Source organism: Formica exsecta, unplaced genomic scaffold (assembly GCF_003651465.1).
Source record: "Formica exsecta isolate Colony F162 unplaced genomic scaffold, ASM365146v1 scaffold333, whole genome shotgun sequence".
In the NCBI taxonomy this organism is placed as follows: Eukaryota; Metazoa; Arthropoda; class Insecta; order Hymenoptera; family Formicidae; genus Formica; species Formica exsecta.
Genome location: NW_021850582.1, coordinates 733,434 through 753,758, shown reverse-complemented (window position 1 = coordinate 753,758; position 20,325 = coordinate 733,434). Strand labels below are relative to the sequence as shown.

Below are 20,325 nucleotides of genomic sequence, written 5' to 3'. Positions count from 1 at the left end.
TATATATATATATATATACATTTTTTTTAACACAGAGATTTTTTTGCAAAAGCTTGAATGGCACCGACGAAACCTGCCCTTTGATCAAAATAATCGAAGACCCTCTACAGTTCGGTACCATTTATAAACTGTATTCAACCTATCATCAGACGTGGTAAAAGTGCTTATCCTAAGTTCTTATGATTAGGCGAACGAGCCTTGCTATGCGTTAATTGGCTTGTCGGAAACGGATGTCTAAACAGCCCCATAGATGCGCGCGTGTGCGTAAATGAGCGAACATTTAAAGGGCAAATCAATACAACTTGCTACTGATAAGTAGATCGACTGATATCGTCTGCAACCCCCTCGCGTTCTTAATAAAATCAATCCGGTTATTCCGACAAGATAACTTACTAAAAACTAATATAATATACAAAATCGTATCATATATNNNGTAAGAAAGAATTACATTATATTATTCCATAAATCTTTAATACAAATATATAATAATTTTTATTTGCATTTGTTGACAATGTAAATTTTTTTATATATATGTATATAACGTGATAAGCTTGAAATTTGTATTATTTTCTTTTATGCCACGTGTGCATCATTTTCTCGAAATAACCGGAATCCATTTGATAGCAATCCTTTTACACGATGGTACACGGAAGTCACTTTCTCTTCTCGTCTTCGCGCGTGGACATCTCGACAAAAATTTTCCGTTAGCTACTGACATAATAGTCACGTAGTTGGGACATCTGTCACACGAACCTGACAGGCACTTAAACCGTTGGAAAAATGCACGTTGCAATTTATTACAACAGTGCCGTGTAATTTCGCAAACAATTACGAGTGTGCGGATGCATTTAACGCGGTCATATGATGAGGAATGTCAATAGAACAAAGTCCCAACAAAAATAACATTTGAGTGTATGACAGAAATTTACTTAAGTACGCAGATCTCTCTCGACTCAAATGTTTTCCCACAGATATACAAATGTGATTAAGAATACTCACGCAACTCATACAACGTACAATATGCGCGCGAGTTGTAAGAAGTTAGATACAAAAGTATTTTTTTACGTTTAAAGTAATGTTAAAATAACGATTTCGAAAAATTTCTGCAGCTAATTTTGTCAATAATTATCTTAGGAATGTTGAAATATTTAAAATATAAAACTATCGAAATATAAGAAAATCAGATGTCAATGGTATCTTCCCTCTTTAAAAGATAACGGTCATTCGACTATCGACTGGCCTACATCCTTCTCAAGGACGGCTACAGCACGATCGTTCTTAGAGTATCCAACGCCCTTTTCATGAATGAACATCGTCCCATGACTGCTGTAGCATGAGCAAAAATGTTGTTTGCGGAGAGGGGAGAAAAGATCTTCCGCCAAACATAACGTATATGTATGTACGCGAATACTATGACACGCACAGCACTAATACATACCGATATTTAAAAACCGCTAATTAGCCTGTCGGAACAGTAGCCCAATTTTTTTGGCTATCGTAGCAATTAGCGCGGGTCTGTTAATGAGTACAGTATCTTTGCCGAAATTTACCGGCACTCTGTGTTTTCGAAGATTGGAAAATCTCGTACTTGAAAAAATTGCGATTTGACGACAATGCTTAACATGTCGTGAATATTGTGGAGAAAATTGCGAATCAAAAAATTTCACATTTTTTATTTTGTATCCCGCGAAAAAACAGGGTTTTATTATATATTTTACGGAATAATATTTTTTATACAAATTTAAAGGAGATATATATTATAAAATATACTAAAAAATATAAATTCAGATTAAAATTCACAATTTTTTCAAACGCGATACTCTTCTACTTGTACATTGGTGGAATTTTACAAGTCTTTATAATTTGAATTTGTGCCGCTATGAAAATTATGTTAGTTAAAAGTTATGTTAGCAAAAATATGTTAATTCTATTTTTTGTTAACAACAAATCAGATTTTTCTATCCTTTCTAATCACCTGCGAATTATCGTGTGCGCGCTATTATTACAAATATCAATAATAATTAAATCCGTCAAGAAACGTCCGAGAATCAACAAATAGATTCTTCTATCTTATCTTCTATCTATCTATCTATCTATAATTATATTCGTGACGAGTCTTATATTCTTATCATTTTTCTCCCTTCTGACTCTGAGAGAGCTTTAAACAGTTTCATTGATTGCTATAATTTGTTCAAACCACCCCCGATTTTCTTTGATATTTTCGAGCCGAAAAGAAAAAGATTGCGTATGAAAAATACACGCAATGCGCAGTTAACAAAAAAAGCCAGAATCTGAAAAGACGACGAGAACAGAAGGAAATTGTCTAGTAGACTATTTCCGTAAGGAAACGATTATATCGCTGAAATGTTTACCCTCCTGTACAGTTTACTTTTCGAAATTTGTGTCACTACCCTCGGCATAGATCTTGCCGAAAAAGCAATATGTAATTGTAATAATTAAAGACTTTATACGCACTTCCGTCAACCGAGGCGATCGGCAAGGGTGCGTTTTCGATTGTATCTTCGCGGAGGGTGATCGATTGCTAATTTTATATTCGTCGCGGACTGGTGAACTGGAGAAATGGACGGGCTTTGATTCGTTTAGAATGGTACTCACGATACGGAAGCTGTTTCAATGGGTTCTATATGCACCCTCTTTCTCTCTCTATCTCTCTTCTTTCTTCGAGCTATTTCCACTCCTGGGCGTTACTCGACGGCGGCCTCGACTCGGCTATAACTACTTGACGGATTTCTCGCGTTCGAAAGCTCGAACAACAGAGGCGAAAAAAATGTACGGGACAGATTTGATCACTCTCTCAATGTTTTACAGATGCATCGCACGCTACGTCGTCCGCGACGATGGCGGTGAACGATTAAAGGGGATGAAAATCTATCCTGCCACGACGATCACTCGTCGACGACGACGACGAGGACGGCGACGACGACGTGCCGAGTGCGCCTGACTAGTGGTGGTGAACGCGCGAACATGGCCGCCCGACGTAAATCGATAAAACACGTTACGTTTTCCGGCGGCGGCGTCTCGACGCGCCGTTTGGAGCCGACGTTCTGCGTCGTTTTATCACCCCCGTCCCCGCAGTCCGTCCACTTCTGGCTCCGACGACGACGACGCCGAGGAACGAGCGCCGATCGACGTCATCGGTGCGCGCGGACGTTCGATATGTAAAGTGGTATCCTTCCTTTTCGAAAAATTCTCGCCGTTTTCCGGTAATGACGATGATGCTTATCGGTGACGTCACAATCTACCAACTTTAATTAGCGGTTCATTAGTTTCTCTTCAGCTTAACGGTAAAAAGCGTAAAAGAGCAAAAAGTGTTTGAAGAACAATTCGCACGAACACACACACACACACACACACACACACAGTTAATTATAATGAAATTAATAATTAAGAGATCTCTCTTTCCCCCAGTAGACGTCTTTCATTTAAACGCGTTTGACGCTCTTACGCAAGATTCCTGACGCAATTATAACATTTAATCCTCTTTAGAAATTCGACATGTATCCGTAATTATAAAAGATATTCGAATACACCTATTTTAATATTTATTTTGAATCCGAGAATATGTAAAGAAGCTCTCTCATCTTTAATAAATAAAGTTGTATAAGCGAAAAAACAGCATTTTTGATTATATTAGGAACCGGTCTTTTCTCAACAGAGGGTATATCGAGAAAGAAATATTACTTGTATGTGTGTGTGTGTGTTGTGTAAAACAGAAAGAAGTATAGTTTTCTGTGTATAAAACTTGCAAGAAACGCACCCTAACTTGACACATTCCCGAATCTATTTATTGCGATAGAGAACTTTCGATATTTACGGTACATCAAGTTGTATTCTTGAGTTAAAAATGAAATCTTTCGATGAATATTGTATCAAAAATAATAATAAAGAATAATTTTCCGAGAAAAGATATAAATAAGAAATTTCAAAAATAATTATACACACAGATGTAGTCCAACGAAATAGCTATAATAAGTGTAATTTGCAATATTGTTGGCGATACTACACAAAGTTTCTCGATTTTTATCCATGAAATATAATAAATAATTAACAAAATGGCTCTTTTAATTTTCATCAAAAGGAAACTTGAGTATCCGAATATCTCTGTTATTCTCTATTATATTGAACAATAAAAGTTGACAATTCTTACTTACTTATAGGCCGTGCGCGGCGATTCGTATCCGAATGCCATTTTAATGTTAATAATACATTGTACATTGTATCGAATCTCGAAATAGCGATTTTAATGGCGATATATCGACCACAGGCTAATATAATCTAGAACTCACATGCGAATGGGTGACGATTCTTTTCGAGAGATGAAACATTGCGATTGGAAGGAAATCGATCCGTAATTTTATTCCACTTTCTCTCTCTCTCTCTCTCCCTCCCTTTCACGTAGCCGAGTAGAAAAGGCTGCTATATAAAGCTTCGTAACGTCTATGTAAATCCTTTTGTCTGAAATAGTAACGAGCTAAAATGAGTATAACTTGCATTTGTACGTTATCTGTTTATATACAGAGATCTGATCGCAATACATGACGCAAAGTCATCGCGAGAAACATATATGACACAAAATATCAACTTTTTCAATCTTATATCGCTGACGCGGCAGATATTCCGTTAATTGGAATTATTAGTTTCACTTATTAATTAATCCATCGACATTCATTCATGGAGAAATTGTAATTAATATTCTGATCGACACAATACTCTCTAAATATGATTTATTGCATTTTAGACTTTTAGACGATAAGTGAATAAAAAGGGCGCGGGAAATTCCAGGTGAAACATCTTGTTTTTCACGCTAGATACACATATAATTTAAAGATATTCGTATGTATTAATACACAATCATCAAGTAATCAAAAATTATAGCTTGTACAAACTATATACAACCTATGTTGCCTTATATATTATATAAAATACGATATTACATACCTGCTCCTCAAATCCGTGATCTCCCGCCAGTCGCCATGATGAAAAAGATCGCAACAACGCGGGTATAACGGTCCTAGATTCCTGGGTAAAACAGAGAGAAACTGCGTTATCGATTATATTCAAACTGTCGGTATATAATCTCGAGAGCTCGCGCAAAGTGTCTCGAACTTGCGGACGATGGCGTGTCGCGATAATTCTGGGGTGTCATCTCGCCGCAAGCGCCAAAGCGCCCCAAGCGGTCGTCTTTCCCCTCCCACATCTCCGTCCCCTCTCCAAGCTTATCAAATATTTGTGTAATTTGTAATTGAAACGTGCCTACCTATATACACACTTGGTCGCCTGGAACGATGACGAATTTGACGCAGTCCTCGTCGTTAATCTCGTCATACATTTTGTACATTGATCTCTCGAGCCGCCCTCGATACTATGGTGAAATGGCATAGCCGCGCTGACGTGCGGATATACGCGGTCGGCGATTACGCACTCGTCGGAAGACGGATCTTCTATCGTTTCGTTTTGGCTATGTCGCATTTGGTGTGTATATGTCTGACTGATCGCGCGCGCATCGATGACACACGAGGCGAGAATTGTATTTTATTACTCCACATGTCTGATTTTGTTTTTCTTTTATTTCTTGGTAATATAGCTCTGAATCATTGTAATGAGAGAATATGCGAGATAAATAAGGATCGGAGACCTTTGTATTTTATTTTTCCTATTCGTTTTGTTATGCCGATGCTTCCCGCGATGCGTAACATTAACGAATCTGTATAAATTTTACAGATTATTGTGTTCTTTTTGTTTAGATAAACGAAGGATGGGTTGCATCAATAGTAGGACGAACGTTTTTCAAGTGACAAACGTTAATGACCAGAGTAAACCCATTGCTCGTGGACGTTTGGAGATCACTGAGATAGACATAATATTCCACCAGGATAGCAAGCAGCCGACTATATGGCCACTGCGCTGTTTACGGCGCTATGGGTATGATTCGGAACTCTTTAGTTTTGAATCTGGTAGACGTTGTCCTACAGGTGAAGGCATATATGCCTTCAAGTGTAGGAAGGCGAGAGATTTGTTTAATCTTGTACAAACGAAAATTCAGGTTTGTGTGAACATAAGCTTAAAATATATTTTTTATTTATTTATTAATAGGTATCCAAAAATGGGGATGACGCGCTGTCGAGAGACCTTTCAATTGCATCGCATCCTACTCCAGCAGTACCAAGAGTGGCAGTAGAGCCTAATTACTTAGATCCAATACCATCTAATAGAAGTAACAGTTGCATGGATTCTAGAATTAATCATAGTCAACAAAACGGTATCGGAAGATTAAGCAGTGTCGGAAGCAGCAGTGGTCCTATATCACCCCAGGGGACCATGGGATCACCCTCGCCACCTCCTATGCTGCCGCCTCCGCCACCGATTTCTCAGCCTCATCCGTCCTCTTACGTCAATGAAGAAGTCTTGTCATCTGGCCTTACAGAACACAACAATAACAAGAACCTTGGAAGAGCAGTACAAAGGTAGTGCATTAATTAAATCGATTGAATAAGACACAATATCTAATGTAATACTAACATTTTATTCTTATTGTCATAGATCACCACAGATTACTGCTGTTGAGAATGTGATATTTAAAAATGGACTCGCAGAAACAGAATTGATATCTGTTCAGCCTAGTGCAGAAATTACCAACTGTGACCCAGCATCGCCGTTATCGATTAAAGCGCCTCAAATGAATATAGACATCTGCAGCGAAACCATCTGCAGTCGTATCTCACCGACGCACAGTACTTCCGAAACGTATCAATTCAAGGAAGAGAATAACCTAAGCGGATCTCAACACGCATATATAAACGTAAGTCCCGGACAAGATCACATAGAAAAGATTGCTATCAGGGCACGACCGCCTCCATTACCCGTCTTGCAACCGGATGTCGAGGAAATCTCCAAGCATTGTTACTACAATTTGGAGGCAAGCGAGATCCAAATTTTAAAGAAGAGATTCTCCGGCACCTCGATAAACGAAAAATCGCCCTTAGCCCCCTCCACGCCAACGGAATGTCCGATTAGGGAAATGAATTATGCGGTCTTGGATTTGGATACGAGAGATTCACCTGGTACGTCCGATAACAACGCGAATTCGCCGCCATCTCCTCCCGAATCTCCAAACAAGCCGCAGATAGGCTATGTCACAATAGACTTCGAAAAAACGGTTGCTCTCTCGCACTCCGTCAATCCCAATCACGATAACGAAGGCTCGAGGAAGACTCGTCACAATTCCACAATAGACGACCTGGTGACGACTGCGTGCAAGCACAATTCGTCAATAAGTGAGTGACATATTTTATATTTCTTATAATGAGACAGTGTATCGTGTTCCTCGCTGTTCTGAAAAAAAGAGAAATTGGAAAAGATCGATTTAGTTTCACTATAAGCTTCTGAAAGTCATTAAACTCATTTTAATTACTCATTTAATGAACTCGTTACGCTTTAAACTTTCGACATTTCTTAGCATATTGGAGGCTACATACAGTATAGTTGATATACCACAAGATATATTTCTAGCGTATGAATTTGTATACAAATTTTCAGTGCATTTTATCAGAGCAACAGTATTCATAAATAATAAGTCTTTTTTCCAAGTTGGACTAAGACAGCATAGAGAAAAAATGTTTTTATATATATGACACATATAGATAAGTTTTTAGTACTTCACACACAAATTTTTTACATTTAGTACATATTTTATATTTCTTATAATGAGACAGTGTATCGTGTTCCTCGCTGTTCTGAAAAAAAGAGAAATTGGAAAAGATCGATTTAGTTTCACTATAAGCTTCTGAAAGTCATTAAACTCATTTTAATTACTCATTTAATGAACTCGTTACGCTTTAAACTTTTGACATTTCTTAGCATATTGGAGGCTACATACAGTATAGTTGATATACCACAAGATATATTTCTAGCGTATGAATTTGTATACAAATTTTCAGTGCATTTTATCAGAGCAACAGTATTCATAAATAATAAGTCTTTTTTCCAAGTTGGACTAAGGCAGCATAGAGAAAAAATGTTTTTATATATATATGACACATATAGATAAGTTTTTAGTACTTCACACACAAATTTTTTACATTTAGTATTTTACAAACTAATGTTGGAGGAATTGGAAGCTAAAGTGCCCTAATCTTTTTCTGTAAATATTGTAGAGATTAATATGGCTCAAATGATCGTAATGGAGACACAATGTGGTATGAAAATATACGTAAAGAAAATATATATGAATTTCACTGAGATAACGGGAATCATAATATAATGGTTAATTTTAAGTGATTGCTGTCATTAATTAGTTATTGTATCCATCGCGAAGATAACTAATAACAAAAAAGTGTAAATTTATAATATGAATATTTCTATAACAAAGTAATCACTTAAAATAAAATTGCGAGTGTCATATTTATTTAAGTTTGATATATTTGTGATGCAAACAATTAATGATATTAAAAATAACGCGTAGTTGATGCAAGAATTTATTATGTTCCAAAGATTATATATATTTTCATTTATAGTAAAAATTTATATACGCGATGTATTTAGCATTATTTATCCACTAAGATATTAATGATTCAAGTTGATTTACCAACTTTTTCTTCCGATAAAACTCTTAATCTGCTGTAATAAAACGCTGCAATACACATCCAAGATGTAAATAAGCATACATCTTTTATGGATATAATAATCATTAATTTTTTTATAGATATGTATATTGTTATCTATTATATTTACAGTTTATTATTAAAAGTGAAATTTAAACCAAATACATTATTTACATGTTTTATGTTAAACCAAAAATGTATGTATAGGAAACAGATATAATCGAATCAAGTATAAGTCTGTTTATCAGTCATAAAATATTTTTTGACACACACACGCACACATAGAAATACAATCGCGTGTGTTAAAAGATACGTAGAAATAATTGCAAAAAACATAGACTTTTATTTTTTTAAATAAATAAATTGCATTCCAGTTCTCTCTTTCTCTCTCTCTCTCTCTCTCTCTCTCTCTCTCTCTCTCTCTCGTTAGAAAAAATTTAGTCTGTGAACCACTATTTCCGATAATTCAATCGTGTCGATTGAATTAAATTATAGAAATAACAAATTTTATTTTACGAAAAAACATTTTATTAAATGGGATATTATTCCTATTTATTTCTTTTAAAATGTGTTGCGTTAGATTGCCCCTATATCGCATATATCTTTTTATGTAAAAGAATTTCTTTAAGTCAGCGACAATAAAAAATTGTTTGCCGTAAGAGCAACAAAATCCTGAAATAATCGAAAAAGGAATAATGTCAAATTTTACGTAGATGCATATATAATTAATTTTATGCAAATATATAGATATGTGCCTATTTTCTTTTTGCTATTCTCTATTTATATGGAAAAGAATAACTAATTTATTATGTATATTCTCTCTCGCATTATGGGTAGGATTCTTCTACTTTTATTTATCGTGATATATATATATGATCCATTCGGCTACGGATTTTCCCGTTTATTGATCGCCATGCGTGCAATCATATGTAGATTATTTCTCCTGGGATTTATTTAATTTGCGTTCGTCTCTTTACACTCGACATTTAAAATCAGTGTCTTCAATATTTGTTCTCTTTATTATGATACAATTTGTTATGCATTTAAATTTAATATTCTTTTATTATACAAAGTTTCCCGTTATTTATTTTATTATAATTTATCAAAAAATTATTAAAAAATGCCTATGTCGCAGAGAAAAGACATAAATGATAATGATATCGAAAAAAACACAATTTTTTTAGATATTTATTAATAAGATTCTCTTAATAATTGTAGAACAGAATCAGTACATTTCCGAACTCTTGGATCAAAGACAATGATATCACATGTAAAAATAAAAACTTGAAAAATACGCATTGTTTGATAATATTAACGTATTCACTGCCATATATAAATACTTAACAAACAAAATGTAGTACTTTCGCAGTTTATCGTTTAAAAAATAATTGATTGATATAAAAAAACCAATATATATCAAATAATTAAATGTGATAATATTCACAATGCATAATTTTGAAAAATATGGTAACATTATCCTGGATATCTGATTTATTTTCTATTGCATTAATATTATTTATGTGTGTGCGTGCGTGTATGTATAATTAACATTTTTCAATGCCGCGAATACTTTCAAAAAATACGAATGAATACTTTTAACTAAATTAATTGATAAAAAACTGAATTAAATGATACGTAAAGAGGAAGATTAATAAATTCAGAAAAAGAATACTTTAAAAACAACTGTAGAAAAAGTACATCTTTCATTAATGTACAATTTCAAATATTTTTTAATGCAACGAAGAATAAACGAGCGGTTTTGAGCAATAATGTTGAACGATCTGTTTTATGATTTTCCGCGATAAATAAAATTTTTTGCAGGTTCTACATAAATTTATAAATCGATTAAAAATTGGTAGTGAATAAGTTAATATGAGATCTCTCTGGCTTTAATGTTCAATAATTTTATACAGAAAATAAATAAATTGGCCTTCTATAGAGACATTTTAAAAATATCGTTGATAGAGGATATAAAAAATTTCTGTTGGATATACATGTGTATCAAAGTAATATATATATTAAATATATTATTACATGAAAGTCTCCATTTTAGTAGAGAGCAAAAAGAATTCAGGCCTATATAAAATCAGTTTATAATAAATATCAAAGATGGGCAAAATATTAAGATTACAAAATTTCAAATTTGACAGATATCCTAATTTTTATCAATATTTTTGTAATTTCGAAAATATTGTGACGACGACATCTTCATTAGGAGATATTTTCGGATTCTAACTAATTTTTAGAATATACAAATGAAATATTTAAATATTGCATGATGAAATACCCGTATAGATAATGCTCATCTCTAACAAATATTGTAGTGTAGTGTCGCCAGAAAATTATATGTAATATAATTTGTATAATATATGCGTGCACATTGAAGAGAAAGTTAGAACAATTAATGTTAATATAGGAAACATATGATAAGTAACATTGTGCAATGTGCTTGGCATAGATAAGATTTTTGTTCTCTATGTAGTGTATTACAAACACAACAAACCTAATACAAAGGCCTCAGCTGTAAAAAAAATATTCTTTTTCTAAATTATTAAATATGCATTAATTCATGTATTTTAGTTTTTATAAATGTATACCGCAACATTTTTAGCATGGCCTATAATTCTAACAAAATTATCATCAGTGCTCAAATACATTAAAATATCATAGAGAGAGAGATGTGTACATTTACATTAAAAAAATGTACAATTATTTATCCAAAGAATCTGTCTTTAAGAATGTATGGTTTAAGATATCTTAGATGACATAGAATATGTAATCGAGCTCTATTGTTACAATAATATTCTTAGAGCCATATTTGTGGAGCCATACATGAGTTTTGATAACGCAATTCATACGTTTTTCTTGTACCAGATTATTATTATGCATTATAATTGGTGACTTAATAAAGTTAAAGATTTTTGAAAATTTAAGAACTATAATTTAAAAAACTGCTGTAAAATGAAAGAAAGTGTTATCGAAAAGATAAACGTGCGTGTTGAGCATTTTTATGGGATTGTTATGTAAATACAATCCCGTTGTGGATTGTTATGTAAATATACAAGTAGAATGTGCCAAAAAAAAGCATAAATCTCTTTTATAATGATGTTCAAAGTTTGAAGCTGTAACATATATATTCAGACTTGTTTATATATATGTTTCTTCAGGTTTGTTTATATATATATTTTAAAAACACTCGCATATAGCACAAGAAAGCCTTTATATATATATATATATATGCTTTCTTGTGCTACATGCGAAGGTTCTCAAAATAGACATAGCCGATAACAATGATAGTGTCAATCGTGAATATGCAATATAACAGCTGTATTATAGACAAATACATCGAATTGAATTTTTATCGAAGAATGTGTGTTTGTGTGTGTATAGATGTATGAATTGTTTATGCTACACTAAATGCGCGTACCATAATTACATGTAATGATATCATTAGAAAGAGCTTTTTATCAGTAGCAGCCACGAAAAGTTGGCAACGTGTCTCAGAATTCGTCGTGCGACAGTATTACGTATGCTAGCACACATTTTCCGATTTTCTTTAAAATGCACACATTCGTAACGAATGCATTTATTGAAATATGTTTTTAATATTGATTTGTTAAATATGTATATATATATATTTCGCGAATTAATATAATATTTTATACGATCGATTGGCAAATATTGTTTTCATGAACTTTTTCTTCTTTTTTGTGCAATACACAAGAAGATCTAAGATCGACAGTGCAAAATGTACGTAAATTAAAATGTCAGCTGTAAAATATATTTTGTAATAGATGTGCGTCGAAAAAGGATTTGTAAATTCGTTTCTATTCTATCCTATGTGCATGTAATAGGAAAAAGCCTGTATGAAATAGAGGGAAGACGTATTTATTTTTATACAGTGTCTTCTTGACGTTTTAATGTAGCAAAGTATAGTAAATTATACATTATATGTACATTGTGTACGAGAGAGAGATTATTATATAATATTTATGTTATAACTCTAACACAGCCTTCCAGACATCATGTGATACTTTGAGGAAAATGGTTTATATAAAATCTGTTTACACTTATATAGCTGTATATATAGACATGCTCCCGATTTATTCATTTCCGCGCTTTATTTTACAGATTGTATGGATTTATAAAATATACACTAATGTTATAAAAAAAACTATGTCATTTTATTAATCCCTCTTCAAATAATTCGACAGTGACAACAAGTAAACGTAATTGAAATGTTAAATGTAATAATAATATGATGTCTCGAAATTAAGATGACAACAACGATATGAAAATATATATCTGTGCACATAATATTCCGATGTTTTATATATTTTAAATAGTAAATCTCTCTCGTGTCGCAGTCTTTTCAAAATTAAGTTGCACTTTAATCCACAACTGGAATTTATATGGCAACGGGATTTTATATTATGCTTACGATTGCACGTATAATTTCAAATCCGCGATACGTATCGCAATATTGAGCAATAACAAGTGTGTGACAATTACAATTTTATACATAGTAATCTCTATTTAGTAATTTGAAGCAATTACTGAATACCAGCAGAGGTGAGAATCATAAGGTGGCGGCGCGCGATCAAGCGGCAAGCTGTCGACGTCTGGTCAATTCATAGTCTATAAGAACTGAGATGTCGGGATGACGGCGCAGGATCGTCGCGCAATAGCGCATGGTTTGACTGGGATCGGCGCCGGCCTTGAGCAACACCTTAACGGCGTTGACAAATCCGCTCTCGGCGGCAATCTGCAGCGCCGTCAGACCGTCGACGTTGACCCTCTCCAATTGAGCCAAGGGCGAGGTGACTAACAGCGACACCGTCTGATGAAATCCCCTCGCCGATGCGAGATGCAACGGCGTGTTACCGCCGGCGTCTTGCGTCCCGGGATCTTCACCGTGCTCCAGCAGCCACATCACCACGTCGATGTGGTTCTTTCGCGCAGCTATATGCAGCGGGGTTTCACCATATCGCGATACAATGTCCGTCGGCGTGCGCGGCATCAACAACGTCGCCGTGTTCAACGTGCCGCACTCCAGACTCTCGTGCAACGCCGTCTCGCCGCGATCATTCTTCAACGCGGTGTCCGCCCCGGCGGTCAGGAGTGTTCCGATCACCGACTCGATGTCGGTCTTGCAATTGTTATCTGCGCATAATCGTGCGTCATTAAAAATCTTTCAAATTACGTAGAAAAAATACGCAAAGAATAAAAATACGTTTATTAAGTTATCGACGAAAACGCGATTCGAAGGATGCGCACCTAAGCGACAAATAAATTTTATATAAATGCTAATATATTATCTTAATCATACCGAAGACGGTCGAAGATGCTAAGATATGCAGGACGCTTCGGCCTTGGTGATCCTTGGCGTTGATGGGTCCAGCTTTTGCCAGCAATTCCAATGTCTTCAAGGCGGCGTCGAAATCGTGATGGTGGGACTTCAGCGGTGCGTGTGCCAGCTGACGGGAGAGCATGTGCAACGCTGTCGACCCACCGCCGGCCTCTTTGACGCCTGGCGGACAGCCATGCCTCAAGAGATCCTCCACGAATTTCAACACATTGCCCGGCCCGCCGTTCAGGATCACTCTATGAAGTGCCGTTTCACCACGCGGCGAACGCACAGCTGGATCGCATCCGTTCGTCAACAGCATTCTGTAATATATACGACAATAAAAAAGATATAATATTATACCATTAATCGCGCATATTTTATTCTTACTACTATTAATTAATGTAGTAAAACATTTTAGTAGTGTATAATAGCACGTAAAAAAATAATAATAAAATATAATTACATCTAATACATTGCAATAAATTACGAAATGCGCAAAAATAAAATAGTATAATAATATAATAATTAGATTAATTTTGAATTTAAATAATAGTGATATTTAGATTAATTTATGAATTTATAATGAATGGACTTTTGGATATGAGAGAAGAATGCTACGCGATGACTCGTGAATGACTCATAGAGTCTTTAAATTGGTGCAAACTTTGGGAATGAGATAATTACGTAAAGTAATACAACGTTATCTTAAACGAGTCGATCGTAAAGGCGGCGATAACCAGCTAAATTCTTTTTCGAAAACAAGATTGAAAAATCTACCTGAGCACAGGCAAACAATGATTCGTTGCCGCCATCAATAGGGGTGGATCACCTGACACGTTCCAATCCGGTTCATCCAGGTTTTGCACGCAGCCGCTGGCGATCAACGCTGAGACGCGCTTAACGTCTCCCGATCGCACGGCATCGTAGAACGAATCGCTGTCCTGGCGACCGATAATAATCTCCCTTTCAGTCCTCTCATCCTGCATCTCGGCCTTCGTGTCCAGACGAAGTTCCGCCACTTTCTCGTAACAAGCTCGTATATCTCCCGCCGTAAAATCTCGGGACTTATCTCCGATACAAGCATTGCTGTCGTATGTCATATGTCGTTCTTGTACTCCAATCTCCAGCATGCTCCGATTTCTTTGTTTCTGATCCTTGAATTTCTCTTGGTTCTCGACTTCGTCGTTCTGTCCGTCCTCTTTCGCATGACACGTGGATGCGTTTTCCGTCGCGGTGCTATTATTCGCTGATAAATTCAAAACCGAATTCTCCTCCTCATGTTCCTCATTATCTTTGAAGATCAATTCGTTCCTGGCTTTATTCATTCGCGAAGTATCAATACTTTTTTCATTTTTACCCTCTTTCTTGCACGCATTTTCCGTCATCCTTCGTGCATCTTCGTCGAGCGCGCTCAAATCATCTTGAAATGATTCATCGGGCAAAACACTAACTTTCACTGCGAATTCCTCGAAAGAGGAATTACCTGTTGTGAGACTGGCTCGTCGTGACGATGAGGTCTCCTCCATATCAACGACAAAATTGTCCGGGTTGTCTAGCTCTCGACCGTCGAAGTGAGCTTTCGCGGAGTCGCGCAGAGTCATCGTCTTCTGCTGTCCGCGTTCCGTCGTCGCCTCATACGCGGAAGTCATCGCGTGCGCTTAATTGATCTCGATTATTCGCGCTCGTGCAATTGGCTCGATGCGGGACGATACAGCGAGTGGACGTAATTAGCCTGTGAAACACTTCGCTTTCGCAGATCAAAGTTAAACTACGCTACGCGATATAGCGCGCGTTCGTCGTACAGTAAAATCCCGTGTATTATAAAAGAAACGCAACGAGATGAACAAAACAGACTGATTGAACAGAGCCGAAGCAAACGTTACCGGCGCTTTACTAACGCCTCGCTAAAGAACGAGAGGCTCCATAGCTCCATCGATGCTTGCACCGACTTCATCCCTTCTTTTTCCTCCTCCTTCTCTTCTTCTTCTAACTCTCTTTGCTTCCTCTCCGCACTACATTCAGTGTTTCGCGTTCAGTGTAGCGCGTTTCGCCTTCATTCGTTGCTTGCCCCACTTCACCGGCTTTTTAATCCTCCTCTGGCAAAGCCATAGGTGCCGAACCATTGGAATTTAGGCCGACCACGCTGGTGAATGTCGTATCGCCGATTCATATTCATATTTCTGTGGTTGTATAAAATGATTGAATTGCATTTTTCCTAAAGCTGAAAACAATGTTAATAAAATCAAATTTTCAATTACATTCTTATTGTTATAATAATTATTATTATTAAGTAATAATTTATATTAAGTAAGAATAATTATCAAAATTACGCTAAAAGTGCTTACTTGATAAAATATTCAATTTGATATATATATTTTGCGCATACATTCTCTTCTTTTTCATTACAATTTTAAATAATATTTAGTACACACTTTATATGGCAACGAAATTTGACAATACAAACCTAGAAATATAGAAGTAGTAAAAATAGCATATTTCTATAAATAAAAAAATGAAACTATATTTAATCTTTTTTACCGGTTATTCGTTAATGCAACTCTTCGAAGCGCGACATGATGCGCTCGCAAATTAGATCGTAGCCGTTGATGCTACGCCTATTAACTCGCTCTGCCTTCTGTCGAGTAATGATGACGCAAAAAAATTTCAAGAGAGAAGAAAACTCTCGGCGATGCCGAGTCGTGATCGCGATCAAACACACAGATGTACATGCGAACCCAGGGGGTAGAAAAAGGAGGAGCTTAAACTATACATGTACTTGTGTAGTGTGGAAACTTGGGATTTCGGCGAGATGTTAATTGAATGTATAGGCAAAGTATTCAATGTATAAGCGCGTGCATGTCTGAAAAGTTACCCCTTTATTGAACACTGGTTTACAAGAAACTTAAAAACGAGCGATGAACACAGAGCGAAGAAAACCGCAGTAGGAACAATATAGTAATATGTGCCTTCTTTCTTGTGTACAAAATAATCTTTCAGTCATTTATATATCCATATTCCGAAAACAGGTAACTTCTGTATGCGCTAAATGTGTGTGTGATATAAATTAAAGAAATATATATCGCAGCTTTCCAATTAAATCAAAGGGAGAGTCCGTCGAAAGCGCGTCGATTTTAAATCATATCTCCACTAAAACAAAAATACTCACAATATATTATCATTCGATTTAACGATAACAAACGATATTTGTGATACTCACTCGTTTACCTGCTTCGCGACCTAGAGCCCGATCGAGATTTTGACTTGGTTCGATCTTTGGAAACAGACTTGCGTTTCTTGTTACGATATTTATCTCTGGCACTGGCACTCTTGCTCCGGGATCGGCTGCGCCGTGATGAACGCGAGCGCGAACGATTACTACGGGATCTCGAGCGGGAACGTGAGTGCGAGCGCGATCGTGATCTTGATCGCGAGCGGGAACACCTAAAGTAAAAGCCACGATGAATAAATGTTTGAGTAAAATGACCAATGTGCGCGTATATCTTTGCCTATCCTACTATTACAAAACACTAGCATGAAACATAAAATATGGTAATTTTACTACTGTCTTTAGAACTCGAGATTAGACTTTTATATAGCATGTACTATCTCCAAAACTATTAATTGCGCGCATTCCGATTTCGCCAACATGGTAAAATCTCTCTCTGTTCCTGTTAAACCTTTAATATGTATATACACACATACATGCATCTACATATATATATAAAAGTCTAAAAAATATTCTTATAAATATTGAAATATCTCGATATCACACAAGTTTTTTTTTTTAAATAAAGATACACATTAGTGTATATATAACAAATAGTAAAATTATCCGAGCTCTAATATATAAAAACTGTCAGTTTTACTTATCAGGATCTAGTCTTTAAAATATATCGACGAAATTTCTGCTCAATCTTTGTTGAATAACTCTCTGCCCAACCATTTCCATAAATGTATGCAACTAATTTTAATCGTGCAAGCTTATCCATAATAATGTAACACAGATTTCTTCATTACGCGCTTTAAAACTTCACTCTGCATCACTGTATACATTAATCCATGTGTAGAATATATACTTGACTGGTTCTACTTATGTACCATCCTGTTCCCCGGGCTGTACTTATAGCAGATAATCGTAGATTGCGATGGCTATGCCGGGAAAGGAGAGCGGACAAGCGCTTTTATGCAGATGAAATCACGAGAGGTTCGGAGATGAACGGAGATGAAGAGTGGCTAGAGATGGAAACACTGAAAGTTTGTCTCTCAGCGGTCATTAGGTATCATTACGAGGACGACGACGATGACAACGACGATGACGACGATGATGATGACAATGATGACGACGACGACGACGATGATGATCAATGATGACGACGACGACAACGACGACTAGGCAGAAATCACAGATAGCTGAACGAAGAACGTCGACGTGCGTAAACTCTCGATCTAGATCAGTGATGGTCAGTGGTCACCGGATCGGTATCGTAGTAGTGCGCAGAACTAGTAGCCGCCACACGTGTCCGGCCCCCATGATTTTGCCGCGCTTTCTCGCTCGCAGAGATGTGCAGAGGGAAACCCAAAGTAGGTGGGGTGCTCTACGCTGTAACTACGACGCGCGATGTGTGTGTCACGAACATGTGAACCCAAGGCGAATCTCGCGCGACAATGTCGGGCGGCAACACACATTTCTCATGCGTGTGCCGCATGTTCAGCCGCAACTCCTATAAATAATGGGTAGTATTATGTTTGCCGCCTTACAAACAGTTTTTTTATGTTTGTAGGAATAATTTTTTTTCTCTTAATCATTGATCATCTGAATGACTTATAATCGCTATTGAACAAATAAGACAACCTACGCAATCTTTTTGTACAACTATAATGCAACATTTACACAATAAATGCGATACTTTGACAGTCATTTGATCAAATATGTCTTATGTGTAACAATATAGACCACCTTATTGGAGATATATTAAATATAGCAGTGCTTTTATGCTTCTCCTAATTATTAAATGTCAAATAATTAATAAAATACATATTTTAAATACTTAATCTAAATACGATTAATGATTTACATAAAATAATATCTTTGAAGCAATTGTAAGTTTGAACCTGTACTTTGGCTCATATAGCAAGATATAAATGTATATCTTTCTGTAATTATTCTATGATCCTTTTTCATCCAACAAGTTAAGTCCTCATAGTGCGTGTACAAAGGCAAAAACTTATGTACAAAATATAAACAATTCAATATACAATCTTTTAAACATGATATATATAAATTTAATATATACAAGGTTTAAAAACTGTTTTTATATATAGAAATTATGAATAAGAAATAATTATTAACTCTATTTAATAAAAAATTTTTAGAAAACTTACCTTCTTCTACGAGAAATCCTGTGACGATGACAATCTCTAGCGTAGTGGCCCCTTTCACCACATTCATAACATTTATCTTCCGGATGAAAGGGTCTTCCACTGCCTCTCCTGAAGGAGCCTCTATCTCTCAATTTCTTTCCGTTCGACAATTCTACACGAACGCGTCTTCCGCATAAAGTACGACCGTCCAGTCCTCTCACTGCATCCTCTGCGTCTCTAGGATCCTCAAATTCGACAAAGGCAAATCCAGGAGGATTTCTGGCAACCCAGACATTTTGTAAAGATCCATAATAGGAAAATGCATCCTCCAATTCTTGCTTACTAGCGCTACTTCCCAAATCTCCCACATAGACTTTGCCATCGGAGGGATAACGTGACATCTAGATACACACATATGTGTAAGATTAAAACAAATACAGTTAAAAGCAAAATACTAATAAATAAGATGGATAAAAGCATAAAAGGAGGAAAGAGGAACTTGTGTGTAAATATATTTCGTATTAAATTTTTTTTAAGATAAGAAAATATTTAAATATATATAGATAAGTCAATCGTTTGTAAATAAAGCAATAACGTTTCGTTAATTTAAAACATTAAGCTGTCGACAACATAATTCATTTGTATTTGTATACCTTGCTCATTTTGCTCGCTTCGTAGATTATTCGTAAATATAAAGAACTATGGAGCAGAAACTATACTGTATTTTTTGGAAAATATGTGATCGTTCCGTGATTAGCGCGATGGCTTCTCACTTCTCATGTACACCATATCGATTCGAGAAACAAATTACGAATTGATTAAAGAAACCGCTTTTCATAGAACCAATTTTTCAATAGCGTTTTCACCATACGATATTTACGATGATGTCCACCAATACCAAGCGATATTTCGCTACGTGATCTTCAATTTGTCGGACCAATCACAGAAAAGGACTTGGTTTTGATATCATGTATAGTGATCTTTTTTTTTTTT

General features: G+C 35.7%; 4 protein-coding genes across 9 annotated transcripts in view; 1 reads left to right on the top strand and 3 right to left on the bottom strand.

Annotated features, from left to right (window-relative positions):
* Window positions 1-3,045, bottom strand: part of LOC115238380 (synaptotagmin 1) — a 13,150-nt gene extending 10,105 nt beyond the window's left edge. The window contains exon 1 of one of the 3 annotated variants that reach the window (XM_029812143.1): window positions 2,617-3,045. The gene's annotated coding sequence lies outside the window, so the exon portion shown is untranslated. The remainder of the gene's footprint in view (window positions 1-2,616) is intronic. The other 2 variants (XM_029812142.1, XM_029812141.1) reach the window with 2 other exon arrangements.
* Window positions 3,046-5,304: 2,259 nt separating this feature from the next.
* Window positions 5,305-8,791, top strand: LOC115238379 (fibroblast growth factor receptor substrate 3-like). 3 transcript variants are annotated; one of them, XM_029812140.1, is made up of 5 exons: window positions 5,305-5,493; window positions 5,766-6,064; window positions 6,115-6,485; window positions 6,562-7,295; window positions 8,175-8,791. In XM_029812140.1, the coding sequence occupies exons 2-5, from the start codon at window positions 5,777-5,779 to the stop codon at window positions 8,279-8,281; spliced, it is 1,500 nt and encodes a 499-aa protein (XP_029668000.1). In that variant the 5' UTR covers window positions 5,305-5,493; window positions 5,766-5,776; the 3' UTR covers window positions 8,282-8,791. The 3 variants fall into 3 exon arrangements, with proteins under 3 accessions (XP_029668000.1, XP_029667997.1, XP_029667998.1); XM_029812137.1 differs by having other exon boundaries at window positions 5,379-5,539; XM_029812138.1 differs by having other exon boundaries at window positions 5,379-5,539; window positions 6,562-7,304; window positions 7,706-8,791.
* On the bottom strand, window positions 8,789-16,210 carry LOC115238378 (ankyrin-3-like). The gene is made up of 3 exons (XM_029812136.1): window positions 14,749-16,210; window positions 13,951-14,291; window positions 8,789-13,784 (listed from the first exon to the last, which is right to left on the bottom strand). Exons 1-3 carry the CDS (start codon window positions 15,618-15,620, stop codon window positions 13,222-13,224), a joined length of 1,776 nt encoding a protein of 591 aa, XP_029667996.1. The 5' UTR covers window positions 15,621-16,210; the 3' UTR covers window positions 8,789-13,221.
* A 616-nt stretch (window positions 16,211-16,826) lies between these two features.
* LOC115238382 (serine/arginine-rich splicing factor 7-like) lies at window positions 16,827-20,220 on the bottom strand. Of its 2 annotated transcripts, none has more exons than XM_029812146.1 (4): window positions 19,986-20,220; window positions 19,354-19,733; window positions 17,189-18,692; window positions 16,827-17,118 (listed from the first exon to the last, which is right to left on the bottom strand). In XM_029812146.1, the coding sequence occupies exons 1-3, from the start codon at window positions 19,992-19,994 to the stop codon at window positions 18,680-18,682; spliced, it is 402 nt and encodes a 133-aa protein (XP_029668006.1). In that variant the 5' UTR covers window positions 19,995-20,220; the 3' UTR covers window positions 16,827-17,118; window positions 17,189-18,679. The 2 variants fall into 2 exon arrangements, with proteins under 2 accessions (XP_029668006.1, XP_029668005.1); XM_029812145.1 differs by having other exon boundaries at window positions 17,189-17,412; window positions 19,986-20,211.
* Window positions 20,221-20,325: the final 105 nt, after the last annotated feature.